At 41.6% G+C, this 25,564-nt stretch overlaps 1 protein-coding gene across 2 annotated transcripts; it reads right to left on the bottom strand.

Moving 5' to 3' along the window:
- Positions 1 to 4,417: 4,417 nt before the first annotated feature.
- On the bottom strand, positions 4,418 to 25,359 carry SH2D1B (SH2 domain containing 1B). 2 transcript variants are annotated; one of them, XM_081825253.1, is made up of 4 exons: positions 24,307 to 25,359; positions 11,023 to 11,086; positions 9,320 to 9,485; positions 4,418 to 7,728 (listed from the first exon to the last, which is right to left on the bottom strand). In XM_081825253.1, exons 1-4 carry the CDS (start codon positions 24,438 to 24,440, stop codon positions 7,691 to 7,693), a joined length of 402 nt encoding a protein of 133 aa, XP_081681379.1. In that variant the 5' UTR covers positions 24,441 to 25,359; the 3' UTR covers positions 4,418 to 7,690. The 2 variants fall into 2 exon arrangements, with proteins under 2 accessions (XP_081681379.1, XP_081681380.1); XM_081825254.1 differs by having other exon boundaries at positions 9,329 to 9,485.
- Positions 25,360 to 25,564: the final 205 nt, after the last annotated feature.

Raw genomic sequence — 25,564 nt, 5'->3', positions numbered from 1 at the left:
TCTCCTTCTCTCTCTCACAAATAAATAAAATCTTAAAAAAAAAAAAAAAAGAAAAGCACTCAGGGGCGCCTGGGTGGCTCAGCTGGTTAAGCGACTGCCTTCGGCTCAGGTCATGATCCTGGAGTCCCGGAATCGAGTCCCGCATCGGGCTCCCTGCTTGGCAGGGAGTCTGCTTCTCCCTCTGACCCTCCCCCCTCTCATGTGCTCTCTCTCTCAGTCTCTCTCTCTCAAATAAATAAATAAAATCTTAAAAAAAAAAAAAAGATTCGCACTCTACCACTTTGGGCTTTGCTATTAATTGGTGCTTCATTATTATTTTTAAAGATTTTATTTATTAGCACAAGCAGGGGGAGCGGCAGAGGCAGAGGGAGAGAGAGAAGCAGACTCCCCGCTGAGCAGGGAGCCCCATGCGGGGCTCGATCCCAGGACCCTGGGATCATGACCTGAGCCGAAGGCAGCTGCTTAACCGACTGAGCCACCCAGGCGCCCAAGTGGTGCTTTATTATTACAATACTAAAGCTCCTATGTATTCCAGGAATTTGTGCTAATCAATTTGCGTTCATTATCTCATTTGTTTTTCTCAATAAGCCTGTAAAGGAAGTCCTGTGGAGCCCATTTTTCAGATACAGCTTACTGAGTTCCAAGGGATTCGCACGCATGATCTCATTAATCCTCACATCTCGTGACATAGTTATTTCAGCCCCATTTTATAGATGGGTACACTGAGGTTGAGGCAGTGACAAAGCAGAGCCTGGGTCTTAAAGACACATAAAGGGCGGGGTAGGACCTGGAGGCCTGGGTCTCTGGACCTGAGGAACAGGTGTTTTCTCTCCACATGACCCTTCTCTGTTTCCATCACACCAGTCTGATAAAAATCCTCAGGAAATGGTCATTGGACCTTCTCCAGGGGTGAAGGCAATTTCATTAAACACTGAAGATTCGTTCAGGATAGGAATTGAGAGACCCATTCACCGAACCCCCTCGTTTTACGGAAGAGGAAAGAGCAAAGAGCAAAGACTGCATTTTTTCCAAGTTCTCCTGTGCCGGCATGGTCTGACTCCCCACATTACCCTAGGCGGTGAGAACTATCACCCCGTTTTCCAGGGGAGGCGGACCAGAGGCTAAGCAAGTTTCAGCAACTTACCCAAAGTCACTCTACCAGTAAGGGGCAGAGCTGACACTAGGGCCCCTTGAAAACTTTCGTGCACAAGGATTTGGGGTAGAGATCTGCTCTAGGATTTGCAAGAATTTCAGCCCTAAGCAGGAATGGCTGTCCAATTTCGACTGCACTTCTAATTGCAAACTGGGGGGGAAGACTGGCTTACACACTAATCCTGTTATCGACACTGGAGATTAAACAGTCAAATGAGAGGTATTATTCTGGGGAATGGTTCAGGTTTTAATAGCTACCAGGGTTCCTCACCATGCTTCCTTTTTTGTTTTTTTAACACACACACACACACACACACACACACACACTCACACAATTTATTTTCTTGGTTTTTGTCTGACCTCTTGTGGCTTACTTTAGGCATTGCAGTTTCTGGTAACTAATTTTTGCAAAAGGTCCCTTTGTCGTGTTCCTAAGATCATTTCCTAAGATCAACAAATAGTTTGTTGGGGCGCCTGGGTGGCTCAGTCGTTAAGCGTCTGCCTTCGGCTCAGGTCATGATCCCAGGGTCCTGGGATGGAGCACCGCGTCAGGATCCCTGTTCAGTGGGGAGTCTGCTTCTCCCTCTGCCCCTCCCCCTGCTCGTGTTCTCACGCTCTCTCTCTCACTCTAATAAATAAATAAAATCTTTAAGAAAAAAAAAAAAGCAAGGTGGGATTGATGATGGTAACAGTATGCTTAATGATAACAATTGATATATTTTAAATATTATAGAGAAAAACAAAAATACAGGTCTTAATAAGGTGTGGGTAACCACCAAAAATGTCTTTTATAAAAAAAAAAATAGAGCCTTCAAATTAGCATAGGTAAACTTGATCTATTTGCTGGAAAGCAGAAAAAGGGGGGGAGGGAAGGAAACAAAATGTATGGTAAATGGAAAGACTGGAGTAAGATTTTTATCTTAGCTCACACTACTGTAACAAAACACCATAGATCAGGTGGCTTAAACAACAAACATTTTATGAGACTTTATTTCTCACGGCTGCAGAGCATGGGAAGTCCAAGATCAGGTGCCAGCCGGTTGGGTGTCTGGTGAGGGCCACGTCCAGCGTCCAGTGGCGCAAACAGCCACCTTCCCACTGTGCCCCCACAAAGGCTTTCTTGGTGCTTACATGTGGAGAGAGCCCTCTCTTAAGGGTCTTAATCGCATCATGAGAGCACCACCTCTAAACACCATTGCACTGGGGGTCAGAGCTTCAACATATGGTGGGGGGTGAGGGACACAAACATTCAGCTCGTAACAACAGCGGACATAAATTCCAATAGAACAAATTATAATACATGTAAACGTGTTGAACTCAGCAAACAGAAGGAGAGAATCTTAACTTAGATCCAGCAATATTTTGTCTATGGAAGACAGTTAACACAAAAGATATGAGAAAACTTGAAAACAAAGGGATGGGAAATTATATACTAGGAAAGTATGAATGAAAAGAAAGCCAGGATAGCAATTTAACTATGAAAAAAATATAATTAAAGGCAAAAAAGAGAGAAGCACTTCATATAAAAGAGATTAAGATGATTATAATTATAAAAAGATAAACACCTAAAAGTATAACATTAAAATCATTAAAACAGGGACGGCAGAACGATAGGGAAATATCTGTACACCAACTATTGTAATTAGAAAGTGAAACTCTATTATATATTGAGTTAAAATGAGAGACTTTTTTCTCTTTGATAGGTCAAATAGATGAAAAATCTATAAAAATATTTGTTTTGCATGAGTTGTAATCTTAAATACATGGGGTGGGTCTTGAGAATGAACTTTAAAATGAATAGAACAATTCTCAAATGAATATTCACAGAGTGTTCACCAGGGAAGCCTCAGAAGTCAAGTCAAACCATGTTATCTAACTATAACGCTCTACAGTTTGGAATTGACACAAAAATAAAAGCTGAAATATATGTTTAAAAACACATATGAACTACTGAATTGTTCTTGGATTGAAGAGGACATTTTTATACAAATTAAAAATACTTAGACCTGGGGGTGCCTGGGTGGCTCAGTCGTTAAGCGACTGCCTTCGGCTCAGGTAATGATCCCGGAGTCCTGGGATCGAGTCCCACATCGGGCTCCCTGCTCAGCGGGGAGCCTGCTTCTCCCTCTGACCCTCTCCCCTCTCATGCTGTTTCTCTCTCTCTCAAATAAATAAATAAATAAATAAATAAATAAATAAATAAAATCTTAAAAAAAAAAATACTTAGACCTGAACAGCAATAAAAATTTGCGGGATACCATTAAAATAGTACCATGAGCTAAAGTCATGGCTTTTATATATACATATGCTTATTAGAAAATGTGAAAATAAGCCAGATAAACTCAAAAAAACCAAGTATAAAAAATCACTGAAATCAAGAATAGCGATCTAAAAACAAGATTAACGAAACTAAAAGCTGGCTCTGACAGGACTAGTAAGATGGGTAAAATTGATTAATAAAAAAGGAAGGCAGAAGAGTGAAGAAGGAGGTATGACTACAGTCACAACAGATTTTTAAAAATAATATTATGAACTATATGCCAATAATTGCAGAAGTTTATATATAATTGATAAATTCCTGGGAGAACAAAGAATGCCAACACTGGCAAAAATAATTGAGTAAACCACTAAGCATTGAAGATACTTAAATAGTAGTGAAAGATTCTCTCCCCTCTTCACCAGAGCTTCAAACTCACTTTTGTATAAGAGTACTAATAGGGCGCCTGGGTGGCTCAGTTGGTTAAGTGACTGCCTTCGGCTCAGGTCATGATCCCAGAGTCCTGGGATCCAGCCCCACATCGGGCTCCCTGCTCAGCGGGAAGCCTGCTTCTCTCTCTGCCTTTGCCTGCCACTCTCCCTGCTTGTGCTCTTTCTCTCTGTCAAATAAAGAAATAAAAATCTTAAAAAAAAAAGTACTAATAAATTTTCAAGCATCTGATCATCCTTACCTCACAGAGTTGTAGCAGAAAAGAGAAAAAGGAAAGCCTGCTTCATTTACTTTATATGATTAGTATACCCATGATTCAGTAAATTATAGTTCTGTTTGGCTTTTGAGTTTTAATGCAAAAGTCTTAAATGAAGTGTTAACTTACTAAATCCATCAGTTTATTGAAAATAATACAGCATGATCAAGTGAAGCAATGGAAGGGTGGTATAATATCAGCAATTTTATTAATCTAATTCACCTCTATAATGGAATGAAGATAAAAGGAATGTGACTATTTCAGTAGATGCAGAAACAAATCACTTAATAAATTTCAAGGCATTTTAAGTTTATTTTTAAGTTTATTTACATAATCTCTACACCCAATGTGGGGCTCAAAGTCATGACCCCAAGATCATGAGTCACAGGCTCTTCTGACTGAGCCAGCCAGATGCCCCAAAACATTTCTGATAAAAACTAAAATAGTCATCTTAAAGGCTACAACAAACATGGTGCTGCAATGGAGAAGGTTTCTATACATTCCATGCAATATTGGGACCCACACAAGAATACTCACTTTTATGACTACTGTTTAATGTATACTAGAGGTCCTAGCAATCAAGTAAACATGGTAAATAGATGCATAAGTGTTGAAAAAGAACAAAGTGGTATTATTTACAGCTGACAAAATCATTTACATAGAATTTACAGTTCCATTTACAATAGGATCAACAGGTAAACCAGTAGATCTAATGAGAAAGGAAGCATTCTGCCACTGCCAGAGATGCTAGAAATGTAATAAAACATAAAACAGAATTTATAACAACTAAAAATAGGAATTAATCTAAGAGAATATACCAGACTTCCATGGTAAAAATTTGTGACTCCATTAAAGAACAAAAAAGATGACCTGAATAAACTGATGTAGCATTTTTTTTAAAGATTTTATTTATTTATTTATTTATTTATTTATTTATTTATTTGACAGAGAGAGAGAGAGGCAGCGAGAGAGGGAACACAAGCAGGGGGAGTGGGAGAGGGAGAAGCAGGCCTCCCGCGGAGCAGGGAGCCCAATGCGATGCAAGGCTCCACCCCAGGACCCTGGGATCATGACCTGAGCCGAAGGCAGACGCTTAACGACTGAGCCACCCAGGTGCCCCCTGATGTAGCATTTTTATGCACGGGAGAACATCACAAGAATGTCTGTTTTCCCTAATCGCAAATTCATTCAAAATCCCATCAAAACGTTTGGAGCAACGTAATGTATTTATACTAAAATGTATATGGAGGAACCAATGTCCACAAATAACTCAGTTGGTTTGAAAAATAAGAGAGGTTACCTGTCCTCCAAGACAGTAAGATGCTGCAAAGCCAGAGGATTAGAACCGTTGTGATATAAAGGAGGAACTGTAAACTAGAGGGGGAGATGATTTATGAAGCAGGGTGAAGTGGGAAAACGACTTTAATATATATGGAGAAATACAAAGTTGGAAATACTTCTTACCATATACAAAGGTTAACCCTGGATTCATCCTTCATTCAAGAAATATTTATTGAACACCAACTATGTGTGAAGGGCTTTTCTAGATACTGGGAATGTGTCTGTGAAAAATGCAAAAGTCCTTGCCGTCACTGGAACCTTAACTGCAGGGAGTAAATGTATAAAACCCAGGAAAACAAAATGTAGGAGACTTTTTTTCATGATCTTGGAGTGGGGAAGGGCTTATTAAACAAGAGTCAAAAAGCACTTGATGGGTTTGACTACGTCATCATTAAACATGAACATACTTTATGACCCTATGGCTCAGAGAAATTCTCTTACATTTCCATAGGGAGACTCATTCAAATTTGCTCTTCATAGTGTTGTTTCTGGAACCAACCTAGATGACTATCTCTTTAGGAAAGGATAAGCAAACTGTGGTGGAAGGACACTACTAAATACTGTGCATCATTAAGATACTGAATTACATTACAAGAAACTGGGTATTGAGTGAAAAAAGTAATAACATAATTGGAAGAATAGAATATTGTGTATGTAAATATAAAAGATATATATTCACAACCAATGCTATACATTCTACAAGGGTGCATACATGTCAAGGGCATATATCAAATACTATTGAGCTGCTTCCTATGGGGGAGGGTGTGAACATTGGAATGAGAATTAGTGACAAGGGGAATAAAGATGAAATAAAACCAAAGAAAGGTCTTGCATGGATTGATGGTGATAATGAGTTAAGAACTGAGGAATGTGATTAACTTCTCAACTCTCCATACTTAAGTCCAAAAGAAAGAGAGGGGAAGAGATTCCCACTGGAATTGTGAAAAGATGGCGAACCAACCAGAAGGATTTAGCTCCCTCAGCTCCCTGAATATGGTGGCTGCATTTCACTTCTTACCTACTTGGTAGTAGCTATGGATTTCTGTGACCCAAGAACTCAAAATGGCTCACACTTTGGGACTCCAACCACAACGTCTGTTCATGTTGTCTGGAAATCTAGAGTTCTTCTCTTTAATAACTTTGGAAGATAAGTCCAGTAGGGTAAAATGAATCACTATGGTTTGAAGATAGGTAAAAGAATGGGCATGGAATTTGGTACATTCCACACTAATCAGGTCTTAATTAAAATTTTTAACTAGCAGAAAAATGCAAAGGACTTTGAACAAATTCAACAAATCCTTCAGCAATGTGTTTCCAGTCAAAATCCTGTGAATGGGCACAGCTCTATGCAGCACACTTTTCCACACTGGGGGATATGAGGGAGACCCAACCATGCTTTGGTGGCACTTAATATCTAGATGGGAAAAGGAACCACACAAAGGAGAATATCTTTAAGATGCCCACAGATATCACTGCAGTACAGAACTACATCCATGCTGCTAAAGTGGTTGGTGCATACGTGAAATTGGGCAAAACCAGTGAGAAAGTGTTTCCGTGGATGTGTCTGGCAGGAAAATCAAGATTAATAAGAAGGAGAAGAGCTAGAATGCGGGGGAGAAGGACAGGTGGGAGGTCAGGGCCCCTGCCATGACCAAGACTGGGACAGGCAGGTGCAGAGACCATGTTGGCTGTTTGGGAGGCTAGGACTCAGATCTCTTGCCACCCTCGTGTACATCTCCATGACCCCAGGACTCCTCCATTCGGGCTCAGCAGAGAGGCAGGAACATGTGTTTGTTTTCTAGATGAAGAAGTGGAGACCCCCAGACAGGGCAAGAGGTTTCTTCAAAGTCTCATAGCCACAGGACTGGAACTCAGGCTCCTAACTCATGGCCAAGTGCGCACTCTTCTGTATGAAGCTGTGCCTCAGATCGCTGGTCTGCAGGAGGGCATCAACCATGGAGAATAGGTTCAGCCTGTCCTATTCCAGGCAAGAAGAGTGAGAGGGGGGAAAGGAGTTTCAAAGCTGCTCATGGTGTATGCACGGGAGGCAGGGATGTGGGGAATAATTTCTCTGAGGTTGGTGGACAGAATGTCTTCAGTCACCCAGACCAGGAGAGTCTGAATTGTCCCCTAGAGCTCAGTCTTCCAGAACCACACCTGCAGGAGAAGCAGGGTTGCCAGTGAGAGCTGTCACCCCATCTCTTCTCTAATTGCTTTGTTCAGTCTCCTTGTCTTCAAGGCAAGACCTCCACATAGTCACTGTTACTGTTCTCTGGGGGGAAAAAAGCAGAAGACCATCCATGAGGCAACTCCGGGGGTTGCACGGACCAACCTCACTCAAGGGAAAGAAGACCTCTTCCCCAGGCACAGGAGGACCTCGATGCTACATCAGAGTGACATCTTCAAGGGCGGGTGTATCACAGGGAGCTCCCCGGGCAAAATAGGGGGTCTCTTTATAAGTTTAGGCATCCAAGTTTCCTGCTCCAGCAGAAAACCTGTGTCTCCCTCAGAGTGAGAGCATCTGAGGCTTATTCTAAGGAGGCCAAGGGAAGGGGAGGAAGCCAGTGAGCTGAGGAGAAGATGTCTCCCCTTTGGTAGCTGAAGACTTGGGGTTACCTACCAGGGCTAATCAAGCGTGGGCAGCCGGGGTGGTAAGACTCCCGCCCAGTTCTTGGGAAAGATCTTGAAAGAACTCTCGCCTTGGCATTTGTGATTATTTTATCATTGCTGGACAGATAACGGCCACAGCCCCCACCACCCTCAGCAGCTCATCTGGGTTTTCCTAAGGACTGCAGCGCACAACGTTCCTGGGTTTCTAGCTCTGCCCCTTTTTGTGCTTTTGTTCCTGTAAGTTTCGGTGGAACGTGGCCGTGGGATTACACCTGTAGCTAAATCTATAGGAAGTGACTTTGCGTGTACATGGGTGCACAGACCTTGGCAGGGGGCAGGGGGCAGAGGAGGGGTTGTTATTCTCATCATTAAAAACCCATGCTTAGTTTTGCTGGGAGGTGAGAATCTTGCCCTGGTGGCCCGGAGGGTGACTTAAGTAGACAGTAGAATGTGGGGTGATTGCAGGCTCCCTGGAGCTCTGCCCTCTGCCCTTCTCCCTAGCTAGCATGTCTCCCCCCAGTGCCCTCCACCCGGCCACTGATAACTGAAATCCCTCTGCTTGGGAATGTGACCCTACGTGCCACCATGGGAAAACAGGAGTAAGCCGTAAATGTCTCAGGAAATCCGTGTTCAATTCAAACCATATTGTAACTGACAAATACTAGAGGGATGATTTTCTGAGGGCAGGTTTCACGGGGAGCAAGTAAGCAATTGTGGCTGCTAGTGATACAATTTGAGAGGGCCTCAGTGTGGATTCTCTGCACTCAAATTTACTGGCCATCTCTCATTTTCCACCATGGCTTAATTCCATTCGGGATATATCTGGAATAATTTGTCCCCTAACACTAAATAAATGAATGCTCAGCAAATATTGAGCAAAATGTACCAGTATGGGCCTTGGGGAGGGCATCAAAGCAATTTTCTCATTTGAAAATTTTGCCTGCTTGTCCATCTATTCCCAAACCTGTGGTTCGCACAAGGTCACAGGATGGGTGTGAGGTCAGCTCTTCCAGAATGCACCGGGGACCACTCTTGCTCTCCTGACTAGCCAGGCAGAGCACTCCGTGTGTTGGCCACCTTCCGGGGCTCAAAGACACTGCTTCCCAACAAGACCGATGTTGCTTTTTTGTGGGCAAAGTCTTTTAGAGATAACACGACAGAACAGGGTGTGTATCTGTATAAATTCTACAAAGTCGGCCAGTGGAAGAAATGGGACTAAAGTTCCTTTCTGACCCCCACGTAAGAGTTTTTACCGTAAATACCATCCAGCTTTATCTGTGATCGTCTCCATCTCGGGCAGAAGCTGGCTTGCTTTATCGGATGTCCAAGGTGGACCACCAGCCCTTGATTTGGTTTCTCAAATGTGGAGATCAATTCCTTTAGGTTTGAGAAGATCTGTTTGGGAGCACCTTCTACGGTCTGCCAAAATACAAGATACTCATCACCATCCACTGTATGTGCAATGTGACACCTCAAAGCAGTGGTTTGAGCCCTCAGAGCAAGGCTGCCTCTCCCTCTGCCTGTCACTTCCCCTGTATTAAGGAATTATCACAATTTCCCAAAGCATGCACAACAAAGGAAAGAGTTCATATAAGTTGCTTTTTAGAAAATATTTTATGTTGAAATAATTTCAGACTTGAAGAAAAGTTGAAAAAATACTTTTAAAATTTTTATATATATCCTTCACCCACAACCCAAATGTTTTTTTAATTCTTTTTTTAAAATTTTATTTATTTATTTGACACACACACACACACACACACAGAGCACAAGCAGGGGAAGCGGCAGGCAGAGGGAGAGGGAGAAGCAGGCTCCCCGCTGAGCAGGGAGTCCAACATGGGGCTCGATCCCAGGACCCTGAGATCATGACCTGAGCCAAAGGCAGACGCTTAACCAACTGAGCCACCCAGGCACCCGTCACACCCCAAATGTTAACATTTATATTGTACATATTTGCTTTTCATTTTCTTTTTCTAAATGTACATGTATATACGTGTACGATTATAGGGATACATAATACATATTCTTTTTAAAAAAATATTTTGAGGTTAAGTGTGGACATGATAGCTCTTTAACCCTAAATACATCAATATTTCCCAAAAAGCAAGAACATTACATATCCACACTGCAGTGATTAAAATGAGGAAATTAGTCTTGATGTAGTACTACTTACTAATCTATAGAGCTTATTCAAATTTTGTCAGTTTGTCCTTTGTAAGAAAAGAAAAATTATACACACACACACAGGTAGATATACTTAAACATGTACGTGTGTGTGATGTGTGTGTGTGTGTGTATGTGTTTGGGGATCACGGTATATTCTAATTTCTTTTAGATATTCACAATGAACATTAGCATATTGAAGATTCTGAGAAATCTGGCAGTGAAAAATCTGCTTAACCTTTTCTGCAAGTGTTTCAAAAAGATTATTTCAGGATTCTTTGCTAGTAAAGATTCAGTTAATATTATACTCTACTTCTTAAGCCAGAGAAATTATTTCAAAACAAAAAGGTTTTCTGCTTAATGCTCAGTAAACCAGAAAAATTAAAGAAACCCCTAAGACTGCCCATTGACTGATGCTTCCCTTTATATTTTCATACAATCGTGGAGCTCACTTGTCTTCCTACGTGTTCGGACTGCTCCCCACCTTCCCATTCCGTCCCGCCCTGGTCACTGTGTGTCTTCTAATTGGATGGCGACCTCGCCTGGAGTCCAGCCTGGTGCATTTGACCACTGGGGGAACCAGGGTCTACACGTCTGAATAACAGCCTTGAATATTCAAAAACTCTCCCTATTTCCCTCAGAGAAAGACAAGGTTTACTATGGATCTGACTCTAACTCTGCATGTTGCTTCCCTTTTTAAAATGGCTCTCCATTGCCACATCTCAGGTTCAAGAGATGATCTCAGGTTCTTCTCCCCCAGTCTTTCGTTACAGGAGTTCTCATACGTTCTTACCTGTATATTGTAAAACCCATGTCTCTCTTTGAAGATTCGGTACGTGTATACGAAATTTTTAAACCTGTGGAAAGATGACTGTGTGAATCGTAATGTTCTCATATGTAAAACCAGGTCTCTTCTACCTACCGCTCTATTTTCTGCACAATGCCTTTGGCAATCTTGGGTCCCCAAAAGAAACTGATCATTTTCAGGCATTCTCATCTGTGGGAATTTGAAAGAGACAAAGGCTTGGAAACGGGAACACTTATTCTGATGGTGGAAGTCTGGGCTTGTAGCAAAGAGGATAAGGAGAGAGAATTTACTATTTCCATGGTCTTGGTACTTCTCTCTAGTTTTTTCACTTAGCTCTAAGTTGATACAACATAAAAAAACACCATTGAGCCTTTCCTGTATTGTTTACTAAATGATGTGTCATTGAACTTTATTAGAGATAGTTAGTGTTAATGAAAAAAAGAGAACGTTGGGAATTTCGCCCAAGGAAATGATGTATTGCGCTCTTGTTCTTCATCGGAACTGGCTCCGCTGGCTAAGTAATCTAACCAGAATCTAGATAATAGGCCCAATCTAGCAATTTCCAAAGCAAGACATAACATAAATACATTACTGTATTTCTCCAATTCCAAGATGCCATTAATTGTAAGGGATCAATTTAACAATAGCTTCCCAGGAGGAAAATGCATACATTAAATGTCTCTATCAACTGTTTAACATGTTCTGATTACCCAGAAATATTAAAGTGTAAAAAAAAGAGAGAATGAAAGACATTGACATGAGGCTCAGATTACCTAATGATCCCTCCCACCCCATGCCCGCCCCCCGCCCCCCGGCCCCCTGGCCCCATGCGTGCACCTATGCCAAAGAATCATTTGATTGAAATGGGAATTTGGAAAGCAACTTAAGAGCTTTAAGGTACAGAGGATTTGATCACTGATTGTCAGGAGGCTTTGGCCATTGACTTCAAATCCCAATCCTTTTTGTGGGGGTTCCTGAGGCCAGAATAAGCCAGTGGGTGTCCCCAAATCACATCGTAAGCAACAAAACATTTCACATGAGTTTGTGTCCACATGTGACAAAGTATCCCATATCTGGGAAGAGGTCTCAAATATTTCTTTTCAGGGGCGCCTGGGTGGCTCTGTCATTAAGTGTCTGCCTTCTGCTCAGGTCATGGTCTCAGGGTCCTGGGATTGAGCCCTGCATCGGGCTCTCTGCTCAGCGGGAAGCCTGCTTCTCCCTCTCCCACTCCCCCTGCTTGTGCTCTCTGTCAAATAAATAAATAAAATCTTTATAAAAAAATTTCTTTCACAGAGGTATCATTCAAATCGGGATCCAAACGAGGTCCATACATTGCATTTGTCTGATCACGTAGTTCTTTGAAACCCAACTATCGTATGTTAAATTCTTAAATGACTTCATTTTTAATTATGTTGTTGTATTATCAGCTAAGAAAATCTCCACCAGAGGAGTATGAAAGATTAAAACAAATGGAGCTTCTATGTTAACTAGTCCAAAAGCCATATACTTCAAGTTCTAAAGACAGACATTGCTCAAATATGATCTTTTTCTTTTTTAAAAAAGATTTCATTTATTTATTCGAGAATGAGAGATTTAGGCTTATGACTTTGAACTTGTGGTTGCCCGTAACTGCAACCCTTTCATACTATGAATTTCACACATCCCATTCTCTGGTCCTCACTCCCAGATCCTTTCCTCTATTCGCTGACCGCATCAGTCCCTTGACCACAGAGCCTCCAGTCCTCTGGCCTTACCACTTTCCACTGTTCTCACTCACCTGTCTTCGTTCCCTTGGGGTCCCGACTGGTCTCACTTCCAATTGATGACCACAGACCTCCAGTGGGCTCTTGGTGCTCCAGGCAATCAGTGATTTCCCCGTTCCCTCAATAGTGATTGTACACTGTCCCCTTTCTTCGGACACCCCAAACACCTCACCTCACTAATAACTTCACAGAGATTCAAGCAGTCGGAAGAGAATTCCCAGACTCTGAGCTGCCACAGCTCTTCGCCTGTGGGCTCCCATCCTCAGCCTTTGTAATCATGCACCAACTTTGCATGCCACTCTCTGGAACAAATCCCTCTTCCACTGGGGGCCACCCATTGTCATCTATTCAAGGACATAGTTCTAGCAATTTTTTCCTCTCTCTCTCTCTCTGAGGTCATAAATTATTATTCTTTACACGACAGCCAGGATGGCCCTTATTTAAAAATGAGAAACAGATGTTTTTTGACTTAGAGAGCTTTATTAACTTTTCCCACTTGTTCAAAAGATTTTCCCATACAGATAAATAGCATAAATATTTGTAATCTACTTGCAATCGATACGCTTTTGATTTTAGCCTAATGTATTTTGTCATTGATTCTTATTTCTTCTAATGTTTAATAAATGGCTTTAAGTTGTGTGCCCCCAAAAATGTGAGTCAGGTCATGTCCCTCCTCTGCACAAAAATATGCTCAATTTTTTTTTTAAGTTTTACTTGTAAGTAACCTCTACACCCAACATAGGACTCGAACTCATAACCCCGAGATCAAGAGTTGCATGCTCTTCCAATTGAGCCAGCCAAGCACCCCAAATCTGGTCAATTTTGAATAAGAAAAATAAGATTGGGGTGTGTGTGTGGCAGATGGCTGTATTAACAGGTCTCAAATCTTCTTATAAAGCTATAAATAAGACAGTGAGAACTGGTTCCAGGGTAGAAAAGATATTAATGTGATAAAATAGAGAGCCCAGAAACAGACCCATATATGTCTGAAAACCTGGTATATGACAGAGCTAGCACAGCAGATCAGTGAGGAGGGATGGACTATTTGTTAAATAATAATGGTAATGTCTTAATGTGGAAATAAATAAAATCGGATCCCTACTTCACATTCTAATTGAAGACCTAACCGTGAATCAACAAAACAGTGAGCTTAGGAAAAGTAAGTGTAAGTGAACAACTTCATGACCTTGAGTTAAGAAAGGAGCTCCTACATCAAAAAAAGTACAAGCCCTAAGAAAAGATTAATAAACTCACTATATTAAAATTAAAACTTCCGATTGTCAAAATATATTATTAACAGAGTGAGAAAGTCCACAGGCGGGGAGAAGATCACCGAAGCATTACTGTATGATAAGAACACTAATGTACCATTTAAAAAAGGCTAATGAAATGTCCACTAAGCATATGAAGAGATGTTTTACTTCACTATCAATCAGGGAAATACAAATTAAACCATAATTAGATATCATTTCATACCAGATTGGCAAAGACATGAGAGTTTACTTATGGAAAATATTGGCCGTGATGTAAAGCTATAGAAAGTTCTACCTACAACTAATGGGGATGTAATTAGATACAATGTCTTGGAGAACAATTTGGCAAAGTTTACTAAAGCTGAAATGCATACAATCTGTAAACCCAAACGTGCACTTCTTAAGATTGGCAATATTGGCACAAAACTGACAATGCCAATATTATATTATTTATTAAAAAAGCAAAGATCACAGAAACTAAATATTTAGTACATTTAAACACATTTACAATCTAAAAAATCATCACTATATTATAAAATATTAAGTAAAAGTATAAGTTAAGGAAAATACATGAGATAAATACATATTTTCTAATATAAACTATCATTAGATCAGATTAATTGGGGCACCTGGGTGGCTCAGTCAGTTCAGCATCCGACTCTCGGTTTCGGCTCAGGTAGTGATCTCAGAGTCCTGGGATTGGAGCCCCACGTCAGGCTCCTAGCCCAGCGCAGAGTCTGCTTAAGATTCTATTCTCTCTTCTTCTCCCGCTGCCCCTCCCCCTCCCTCTCTTTCCCTCAAATAAATAAATAAATAAATAATAAAATTAATTAACTGACATACAGTATTCAAAAAACCAAACGCTCCAAATCTTATTAAATTTTCATTAACAATGAAAAATTTAAAGTAGAATAAGTCTTTTTAGTACATTTTCGACGTGAAAAAAGGGAAGGAGAGAGGTAGGGATGAAGGGAGGGGGAGGGAAGAAGGCAGGGAGGGAAGGTGAATCAGTAGGGTCATCACTGAGTTCTGAGGATTTTTTTATGCAAACGTTTCCATCCACTGGAAAAGCGTTATCTGTTGACACCGTTGGGGAATGCTAAGGACATAAAATTTAAGTTAATTCTGAATACTTTCCTTCAATTTGTTCACCTTCAAACAACCTCATCCCTTCTTCTCAACTTTAAAAAAATCTGTTTTGAACCTTTTGGATCTTTATAAGAGTTGATATCTTTACTGAAAGCAGAGTTTGCCACTTAAGCCGTTAGTAATGTCAGTGGTTACGTTTCTAAGATTCTACATGCTCACTGACCGCTCTGAAATGGTCTTTATCCGAACACAAAAACAAACAGTTGAAAGGGCTCAGTTTTAATTCCAGTGTAGTTGACATACAGTGTTGTATTAGGTTCCCGTGCACCATACAGTGCTTCAACACTCCCGTGCATCACCTGGTGCTCATCACAAGAGCCCTCCTTAATCCCCATCACCTGTTGCCCCACCCTCCCCACCTCCCCTCTGGTGACCAGCAGTGTGTTCTCTAGAGTTAAGAGCCTGTTTCTTGGTTTGTCTTTTATCCCTTGTTTTGTTTCCTAAATTCCACATATGAATGAATTGAAATCATATGCCCACAAGATTGGTTGCAGATATTCATGCCAATTTCAACTGTAATTGATCTGGCTGAGTAAACAGATTGTAATGCCTCCCCGGAATGGAATACTGCTTAGCAATGAAAGGACCGAACTCTGGCGCACGGAACTATACGGATGAGTCTCAAAGTAATTATTCTGGACGAAAGAAGTCAGACAAAAAGGGCTACTACTTTATGATTTGATTTACATTAAATTCTGGGAAATACATAGACATCTGTAGTGCCAGAAAGCAGGTGACGGTGCACTGGGGCTTGGGTGGGGGGTGTGGAAAGGGGAGATCACAAAGGGGCACGAGGGTAGTTTTGGAGGTGATGGAAATGTTCATTATTTGGGCTGTGGTGATGGTTTCATGAGTGCATGCAAATGTCAAAATTCATCAAATTGTACACTTTTTATTTTATATCAATGATACCTCAATAAAGCTATAAAGATCATGACATAAAAAGGTATATGAATAGAATTTATATTTGTTCTAATATAGAAACCAAATTTAAGTTCATTTTACATTTATGATTCTTACTCTTTTCATGGTTAGTCTTGGCATTAGAGAGAAGAAAAATATTTCCTATATTTGCTGCTAGGTCTTTAGTAAACATGTGGTGGCTTGACCTCCAGCATGAGAGTGACCCACAGTGGAGGACTGCTCTGGACATGACAACAAGGAAGGAGATCCAGCCAGGCACTCAATCATTTCGAAGGTTTATAATACTTCAGTGTATTGAAATGCCTACTTTCTTGGCTATCCCATGGAAGTCTTCGACCCCATTGAAGATGTGAGAAATACACAGGGCTGGCTTATAAAGACCATTTTTAAATCTTTGGCATTACCTTTCAGTTGAGATGAAAATTTTCAGTTGGAAAAGATCAGAATAGGGGTTCCTGGGTGGCTCAGTCAGTTAAGCATCTGCCTTCGGCTCAGGTCACAATCCCAGGGTCCTGGGATGGAGTCCTGCATCGGGCTCCCTGCTCAGTGGGGAGCCTGCTTCTCCCTCTCACTCTGCCCCTCCCCCTGCTTGTGTGCTCTCTCTCTCTTTCAAATAGATAAATAAAATCTTTAAAAAAAGAAGGAAAAGGTCAAAATTTTTGACCTATCTTTGAATTGTTTCACTCTTTCCAGTGGGGTTTCGCCTTACAAATGGTCATCATGTGAGGTGCCGTGCATGGGTCTCTGTGTCCTTTCTCAGTTCACGACAAGTCCACAATTAGCAGTCAGTCTCACGCCATGACCAGTGTGGCAAGGAAACTTCTTCACGTTCGAGTTTGTAGTTTTATTTTAAACCAAACTTTAAAAGGTCAGTTGAAGGAAATGGAATTGACTGCCCTATGATGTCAACTAGGTATTCTGCATTTCTCCAGACCTTGACACAAGTGTGAAACACACATTAATAAAGAGTGTTTTAAGACTTTTGACTTCTCGCTTGTCTTGATGGGACTGTGCCTTGGTATAACCTTTGTGGCACCAAATTGTCAGTGTGTGTTAAAATGTTAAAAATTCTAGGATTTTATCCTAAGGAGAGAGTTGGGCAAACGTTCAAAGATGTAGGCACAAAAATGTTAATCGTCTCAAGTTACATTGGGTCCATTGGACCAGAGTGGAAATAACCTAAATGCATGATTAGGTACCAATTATGATAGAGGCAATCAATAAAAGAGTGATGTGTACTGGCTTTCTTTGATGTGGCAAGATACCAACAATGCATTGACAAAAAACAATTCGCAAACTGTCCCATGTAACAAACCGTTTGTGTACCCATTTATATTTCCTTAGACAAGCACGGGCATATAGAGCAGTCTGGAGGCATGTGTACTGAAATATTAGAAACGGTAATCTCCATGTGGTGAAACTGAGAACACTTCTGCTTTCTTTTTTAGACCTTTCTCTACAATGGATTTTTCTAAAATAATAAAAACGCTTGAAATATCTTTTTCTCTGCGAGCTCTAGAGTCTTGCCAAAGATCTCAGAATCTGAGAGAACCGTCTTTCCCCTCCACCCTCCCAGGTGTCTCCCACTCCTCCTTCTTATTGTTGTGTCCTCCTCAGTGAGGGCCCAGATTCTTCTCAACTGTGGCCTTCTGTTGGCTACAGAGAGTCCCTCCTGTCCCCTCAGGCCTGCAGCTGTGGCCCTTGAATCTCCCCACATCTACTCCATTTTGACTCTACTGATTCTAAAGGCAGACCCAGTTTCAGCTTCTCACACAAAGTCACACTGCAGAGAGAGTGGTTTGGCGCACTGGCGTTTTCTATCAGGCTCTGTGATCGAGTCACATTTCCTGTCCACATTTACCACAGGCCTTTCTGCTCAATACTGTCTGCTGCTGGGCCAACTCGCTACGTGACTTTCTTTATTTCTAAACTTCCCCATAATGTTTTCGTTTAGGTCTGTGAAAGCATGGAAGTTGGGATGTTGCCATTCTAACGCAGCAAAGAAGAAGGGGCCACCCAGGCTGGGTGTTTCGAAAGCAAAAGGGCAGGACCCCACAGATCAGGGTCTGCTGCCAAGCCCTCGAGTCCCCCGCTTAGGCACTTCGTAACACTGTTCCAAGGTCACTACCTTGAACATATTTTAGTGGCACTGGGACATTGGTAAGAGGGGACATAATGACATGTTGACAAGTTGGACTTGGACAAGTTACTTAATAAAAAGCTTGGTTTCTTTACCCACAAATTAGGGATAATGTCACCTACTAGAAACGTCTTTGCAAAGGGTAGATGAGATAAGGAATGTGACATGCCGACCACAATGTTTGGCTCAGAGAAAGCACCTTCACGGTGGCTCTGAATGCGTAGATGCAGGAAAATATGCTAATTCTGGTGTTGTACATCATTTTGGCTTTGTTCACATAAGGTTGTGTATCAAAGCACGAACTGCTTTGTGTGACCTCCTCAGAGGAAACTTTCTCTATCCAACTTGAAGTAGCCTCTCTATCCCTCCCTGTACTCTGCCCGTGTTTGGTTTTCATCGTATTGTCTCCTCTTGCTGGAATGTACATTCGTGAGGGCAAGACCGACCCCTGTAGTATTCATCACTATTTCACCCACTCGGTATATGCTTGTTGAATGAATACATAAAGGTTCTACTATTCATCCTCCGAGTCCCAGTTCTGCCGAGGCTCTCCACACCTCGAGGAATGGGTCCCTCCCTCCTCTCAGTTCCCATACGCCCCAATGTGAGTGTACTCATCAGCGCACACTCCAAGGTACTTTTGTCTTTTCCCCATTTATTTCTTTATTTTCCCCACTAGGCTTTGAGCTGTGTTGAAGGCACCAATTGAGTGCCCAGCATAGTGCCTGGCATATAAGAGATTTTCAATACTCGTTGAACAACTAGAATTGAATGGTCTGTACTGATCTGTGTGATAACAAAATTTCACAAGGATCATGATAATGCCCGTTTCCATGGGGGCCATTTGACCTGAGCCTTAAGCCTGAGGGTACCTGAAATGTGTCTGCCTTTCAGGGATGTGGGCAGGGAAGAGGGTGAGGCCTGATTATGGGCAGATGCCCCCCAAATATGTATTCTTCCCTCTTCATTGGATTTTATTATTATGTTTCACATTCCTTAGTGACTTTCACTTTAGAAGAACACTCAAGCTGGGTTGATACTCCACAAAACAGTTGAAAATAAATGTTGATTTTTAAAGAGAATCCCAGTAGAGACTACCTACACTGAGGTCTGGATCAAGGTCTCCTGTCTCTATGACATCCCTTGCACCTTCTTTTCCCATTCACACTACTTGCTCCCACATCGCTAATTCCTCACCATCTCCCATCTGGAGACACAATGGTCTCAATCGCCATCATCCGACAGCTTTGGTGCATCCTCCATATATCAGATTGGAATTCCTAACACTCCAGTTGGGAGTTTGGAGGGTTCCAGTCTTGTCACTTGCCTGCTTGGAAACCATCTACATCTCCCTGCTATCTATGGACTCATCCTTCTCAGACCCCATAATATTATCCCAAACCTACTTTTTCAAAAGCTGGTTTCCAAGCTACCTTTCAGGAACCCTGTATGATTCATGTGTGCTTTAAAACATCCTGCCTCTAGACCTCTATTCCTGCCCCCTTCCCTCCCTAACATGCTTCCCAGTGTTGAATGAATACATAAAGGTTCTATTATTCATTTCCATTTCTGTGTAATCAAATCTTACCACTCTTCCAGGTCCCAGCTCAAATACCATCTCCTCTAAGAACACTCTCCTGCTCATATTTTTGGCCCTTCAGTTTGCATAAAACTGTCTCTTCTTAAATTTATACTTCACCCTTTTCTAATTTATTTACATGCTTTGGATCTCCTTGAAAAAAAATTGCAGGTTCCCTATTGGAATCCCCCTGTGCCTAGCACAGTCTTTGAATAGATAGCAGGGATTCACTACTTTTTTATACACTTTTTTTCATTACAAAAGTCATACATGCACATATAAAACATTTAAACAGTGCAAAGTTATCGAATAAATTTCCCCAAGTCACCCTTTCTCAATTTCCCAGCTATTACAAGTTTCTTACTTATATACCTCCTAGAATTGTATAGGAATATACAAAGACCCAGACGTACTTTTTTTTTAAACAAATGGGATCATGCTTTGCATCTTGCCTTTTTCTTACCATAGATATTGGAGGTTTTTTCATACGATATATGGATTTACCCATTCTTATTAATCAATTTGCACACACTCATGCTGTCATAAGTAAGATAAGGTAGGCTATTATTAGGTCATATAAGATAGGTGTCTTAAAAAAAGATTTTTTTAAAGTAATCTCTACACTTGCGATGCCTGGATGGTTCAGTCAGTTAAGTGTCTGCCTTCGGCTCAGGTCATGATCCCAGAGTCCCATGTTGAGCTCCCTGCTCAGCGTGGAGTCTGCTTCTACCCTCTCCCTCTGCCACTTCCCCTGCTTGTGCTCTCTCTCTGTGTCAAATAAATAAATAAAATCTTAAAAAAAAACAACGCACTAATCTCTACACCCAATGGGGGCTCGAACTCACAACCCCAAGGTCAAGAGTCACACACTCTACCAACTGAGCCAGCCAAGGTAGGTTTATTTATTCACTAATAAGTGAATTTGGGGTCAAAGGTTACATCCATGCATTTTATGTTTGGGCCACATTACCACGCGAAGAGACTGTGTTCACCTGTATGAGGGCATCTGCTTCCTGGCACCTTAACTCCGTCTGAGTATTTCCATAGTTTTAATTCTTGCCTATTGAACAGGTAAAAATAGTATCTCATTATTCTTCCAGTTTCTATTTCTTTAGTTATGAGTGAGATCTAGCATTTTTCCTTCCTTCTTTTTCACATTTCTGTTTCCAAGAATCTCCTTCTCTTTCCCTTTACCTAGTTTTGTATTGATTTTTAAAATCACTTATTTGTTTATGAGGTTCACTCGTCCTGTCAGTTTACTGATAGTCTTTTAAGTTGTTTTTACCAGCAGTTTTTTTTTAATAGTGGTCAGATTCATCAGACTTTTCTTTTTTGGCTTCTGGGCTTTACATCCTGCTTAGAAAGGCCCTTCTCAACCCCAGGTATATATTTTAAAAGTTCATCATTTCTTCTTAGTACGTGTGGTTTCATGTTTAAAAAAAATAACTTAAGCATTAGAACCAGTTTGAATTAATTTTACTTCAAGAAGAAAGGAATTCAGGTGTATTTTTTCGAAAGGATCAGTCAAGCACCCCAACACCATTCATGGTTGTTCATGATCATTGATGTGAAATATGCTTTTAATCATATGCTAAATTCCAATGTATTTTGCCTTATTTCTACCAGACTCTGTATTCTATTCCATTGATCTGTCAGCACCAAACTCCTTTTTTTAAGTTTTTTTTTTTAAAAGATTTTATTTATTTATTTGAGAGAGAGAATGAGATAGAGAGAGCATGAGAGGGGGGAGAGTCAGAGGGAGAAGCAGACTCCCTGCCGAGCAGGGAGCCCGATGCGGGACTCGATCCAGGGACTCCAGGATCATGACCTGAGCCGAAGGCAGTTGCTTAACCAACTGAGCCACCCAGGCGCCCCTAAGTTTTTTTTTTTTAAGATTTTATTTATTTATTTGACAAAGAGAGACAGAACACAAGCAAGGGGAACAGCAGAGGGAGAGGGAGAAGCAGACTACCCCGCTGGGCAGGGACCCCCGATTCAGGGCTTGATCCCAGGACCCGGAGATCATGACCTGAGCCGAAGGCAGATGCTTAAACAACTGAGCCACCTGGGTGTCCCTAAGATTTTATTTTTAAGTAATTTCCACACGTCTTGTGGGGCTCCAACCTAGAAGGCCCCAGATCAAGAGTCACATGCCAGCTAGGTGCCCTTGGTCCCCTTTTTTTAAATAAAAAATATTTTTGGCTATTCTAGCAGGTACCTTGTGCTCCATGTCCCACCTGAATAAACTTTATGATCCTTGAAGAAAACTTAAAAAAATTCTGTTAATTTTTATACTGGAAACATACCAAATTTATAGATTAATTGTGGTAAACTGATATGCTTCCAAATTGAGTCCCTAATTTCATGTACCTCTTCTAGTGAGTTCCCCAGTAGGTACTAAAGTTTTCTTCATACAAACCTTACACATTTCATATCACATTTATTTCTGAGTATTATTACTTTTTTTGCTAATGTAAATGACCTGTTTTATTATATTTTCTTACTGGTTACTGTTTTTTTTTTAAATGAAAAAGCTATTGATTTTAATTTCAATTTTACAAGCAGATACTGTTAATTGACTTTTCTTAAATTTACTTTTTAGGTTTTTTTCAATTAAATCTTAGATTTCATAGGCATAAAATCATGTCAACTGCAAATAATAATAATTTTGCACCTTCCTTTTCAATTTTTACCTTTATTTCTTTTGGCTAATTACACTTGCTCATATCTCCTGAAAAATGCTCCCTAGTAGTGCTGGTAATGGGCATCATTGGCTCATTCATGATTTTAGTAGCGATTCTCCTATGCTTCACCTGGCCTTTGGTTAAGAAAGTATCCATCTAGCTTTGTATGGCTAAGAGTGTGTAAGGGCATGCATACGTGTGTGTGTGTGTGTGTATTTAATTGAGGGATGGATGTTGAATTTTATCTAACACCCTTTAAGCAAATTTGAGCGAGTTATGCAGTTCGTCAACTTTGACCTGCTAATATGTAATTAAACTACTAATTTACCCAACTTGGAACCATCCTTGACTTCTTGGAATAGACCAAATTGAGCATAGTATATTTTCTCCTTTAATGTTACTGGCTTCTGTTTTGTTAGTAGTTTCTTGAAAATGGATATTAATTGAAATTGAAATTGGTCTATAGTTTTCTTTTGTGCATGTGTCCTTTTTGGAAAAAGAAATGTTTTACCTTCATACATAGAAACTGGGGGGAAAAAAGGGAACAGAAGACAAACAACTCAAGCTAAAAATGGGTAAAGAATGTGACTGTGCAACTCTCAAAAGAAGAATTACCAACAGCTAAAATTATATGAACCGACCCCGCTCCCCCCCTCCCACCCCAGCCCCGTCATCACTGGTAACGTGAAAATTCCAACTGCTAACCCCTTCAGGCTATCTTTCTTTTACCTGCATCTCTGGTATCATACAATGAAGCAAAGAGATCTCTGCCTATTCTGTTAGTCACGACAGTCCTTTTTGTCCTCACTCTCAGAAGCACTGAAGCATATCCAGAGACACACTTGGGTTTTAATTCCACTAGCAGGTAGAAGAAAAACTTCAGTGATCTCTCCAAACAGAACATTTAAAGATAGTAGGTTCTCACTGATACCTGTTCAGGATTGTTTTCCTTCTTTTTTTTTTTTTTTAAGATTTTATTTATTTATTTATTTGAGAGAGAGAGAGAGAGCACATGAGTGGGGGAAGGAGCAGAGGGAGAGGGAGAAGCAGACTCCTCGCTGAGCAGGGAGCCGGATGCCGGATGCTGGTGGATCCCAGGACCCCGGGATCATGACCTGAGCCGAAGGCAGACGCTTAACCGACTGAGCCCCCCAGGCGCCCCCCAGGATTGTTTTCTAACCGGGTCTAAACAAGCTCCTTCAGCAGAGTTGCTGCTAGAACTTCACACTGAACTCTCTGGAAATGCCAGATGCATTTTAACACAAGCAAGTCATTCGAGAAATCCAGGTCTCTGTTTCTTCATTTAGAAAATGCTTATGCTGGCCTTGATAGGCTCTAAGGAGGATGAAAGGAAATGATGCATGTTGAAGCTCTTTACAAACCTAAAAGAATTTGAAATCATACTTTAAGTAGTCTGGTGGAATATATGTGAACACTTAGTCCCTCGGATTACAATTTCATAAAGGACATCTAGCCTCTTCCATAGCAACTAAGCCAACCTGTCCAGGAAAGGGCCTCTCTCCCAGGCACCTCCATGCTTCCTGCAGCCCTTCCCTTTGATGCCACCCTGCCTGCTTCTGCAGAGGGTCCTGCTGGGGTGAGCAGGTGGCGCTGGGACAGACACACTCCTTGCACGCCCGTCAAGCGCTGCCTCGCTGTATCTCATTCTGCTCATTGGGGCTGCAAGGTCAGAGTGAAAAACAACTTCTTTTGCATTGGGCTATCAGGACCACACTCAGGGTAGGGGTCCGGATGTATGGAAGGTGAGACTACTCACGAGACACAGAGGCACAGAACTCCGGGCATGGACTCGCTGTCCCTTATCAGAAAGTTGCCGTCTATCCCGTCCTCCAGCAGCAGGGTCTCACAGTCTCTCTTGGACAGAGGGCCGTGGTAATAGGGCAGATCCATGGGGAGCCTGCTGGGAGCCCTGTAATCTATCTCCAAGTCCGGGGACAGCTCCGAGGAGGGGACTGGAGGAAGGGGCCAACGGGAGCCTGTGGGAGCTCCTCTTCCACCGGCTGGTGGGAGTGAGACTGAGGCGGTTCTGTGGGACTCAGGCAATCTTGCAAGATTCAGGAAATGAGAAGGGTGGGGTGATGAAGTGACCACACATGACAGCCTGTAAATGACCCTAGTGTGATTCACAGAAGTATGTGAGAGCAGTGTGAGCACATAGTATCCTCAGTGATGCTTATGCCTGGGGCTGCAGGGCTGACGCTGGACTCCCCGGACCTGGTTTGCAGCCCTGTATCTCACCTTAAATCCTCCATTTTTCACCTTCTCTGGCTGCTGGTGTTCCTTTCAAGAGCACACCACTGCCTTTTGCTGTGATGGATGCCCACGGCCCGCTGAAGCTGCCTCTGATTATGCTATGCTAAGTTCATAACAGGTACCCAGAAAGTGTGCAGATGCTGAATGAATCCAGGTATGTCCCAGTGTAATGGAACAATTGAAAAGATAAGACTTCCACAGGTCAAATGGCATGAAAAATGGAAGATGTTCTATTCCCCAAAATGGGAATAGAAAGCAATTGAACACAATGGGTGTGTGGGGGGGGGACAGCCTGTCCCTGGCTGAGGCTCCTAGCCATTGATGAACAAAGCCTGCTGTTAACATCTTTCAGCATTATGCTTTTTGGGGAAGGAGCTGGGGCAGGTGGGAGGGATATCTGAGTATGCAAAATTAGTTCAGGGATGTATCTCTAGGTGGAAGAAAAGAGTATGGTAGCCTTGGTTTGAATATCCTCGGGTCCTCTGAAGTTCCCATTTTGGAGGACAGCAGTGATGTGTCCCCATGAAGAAAGACGAAGAAGAGTCTATCCAGCCAGAGACGCTGAGCCCTCTTTAGACAACCTGGTATTGATGATAAAATCCTTTTTTTCCCCCCTTTCTTTTTTTTCTTTCCTTCTTTCTTCCTTCCTTCCTGAGCCTTTTCTACCAAGATAGATATCTACCAGCTGATATTCTTGGGAAAGGGGGCTTCTGTCACCTGAGGGTCAGAGTTTGCCTTAAGAGTAATTTCTTTTTAAGATT

This window comes from Leptonychotes weddellii, chromosome 6, assembly GCF_054177405.1.
Source record: "Leptonychotes weddellii isolate Sample4059 chromosome 6, ASM5417740v2, whole genome shotgun sequence".
NCBI lineage: Eukaryota > Metazoa > Chordata > Mammalia > Carnivora > Phocidae > Leptonychotes > Leptonychotes weddellii.
The sequence above is the reverse complement of the archived record's forward strand: the minus strand, read 5'-3'. Positions and strand labels throughout refer to the sequence as shown.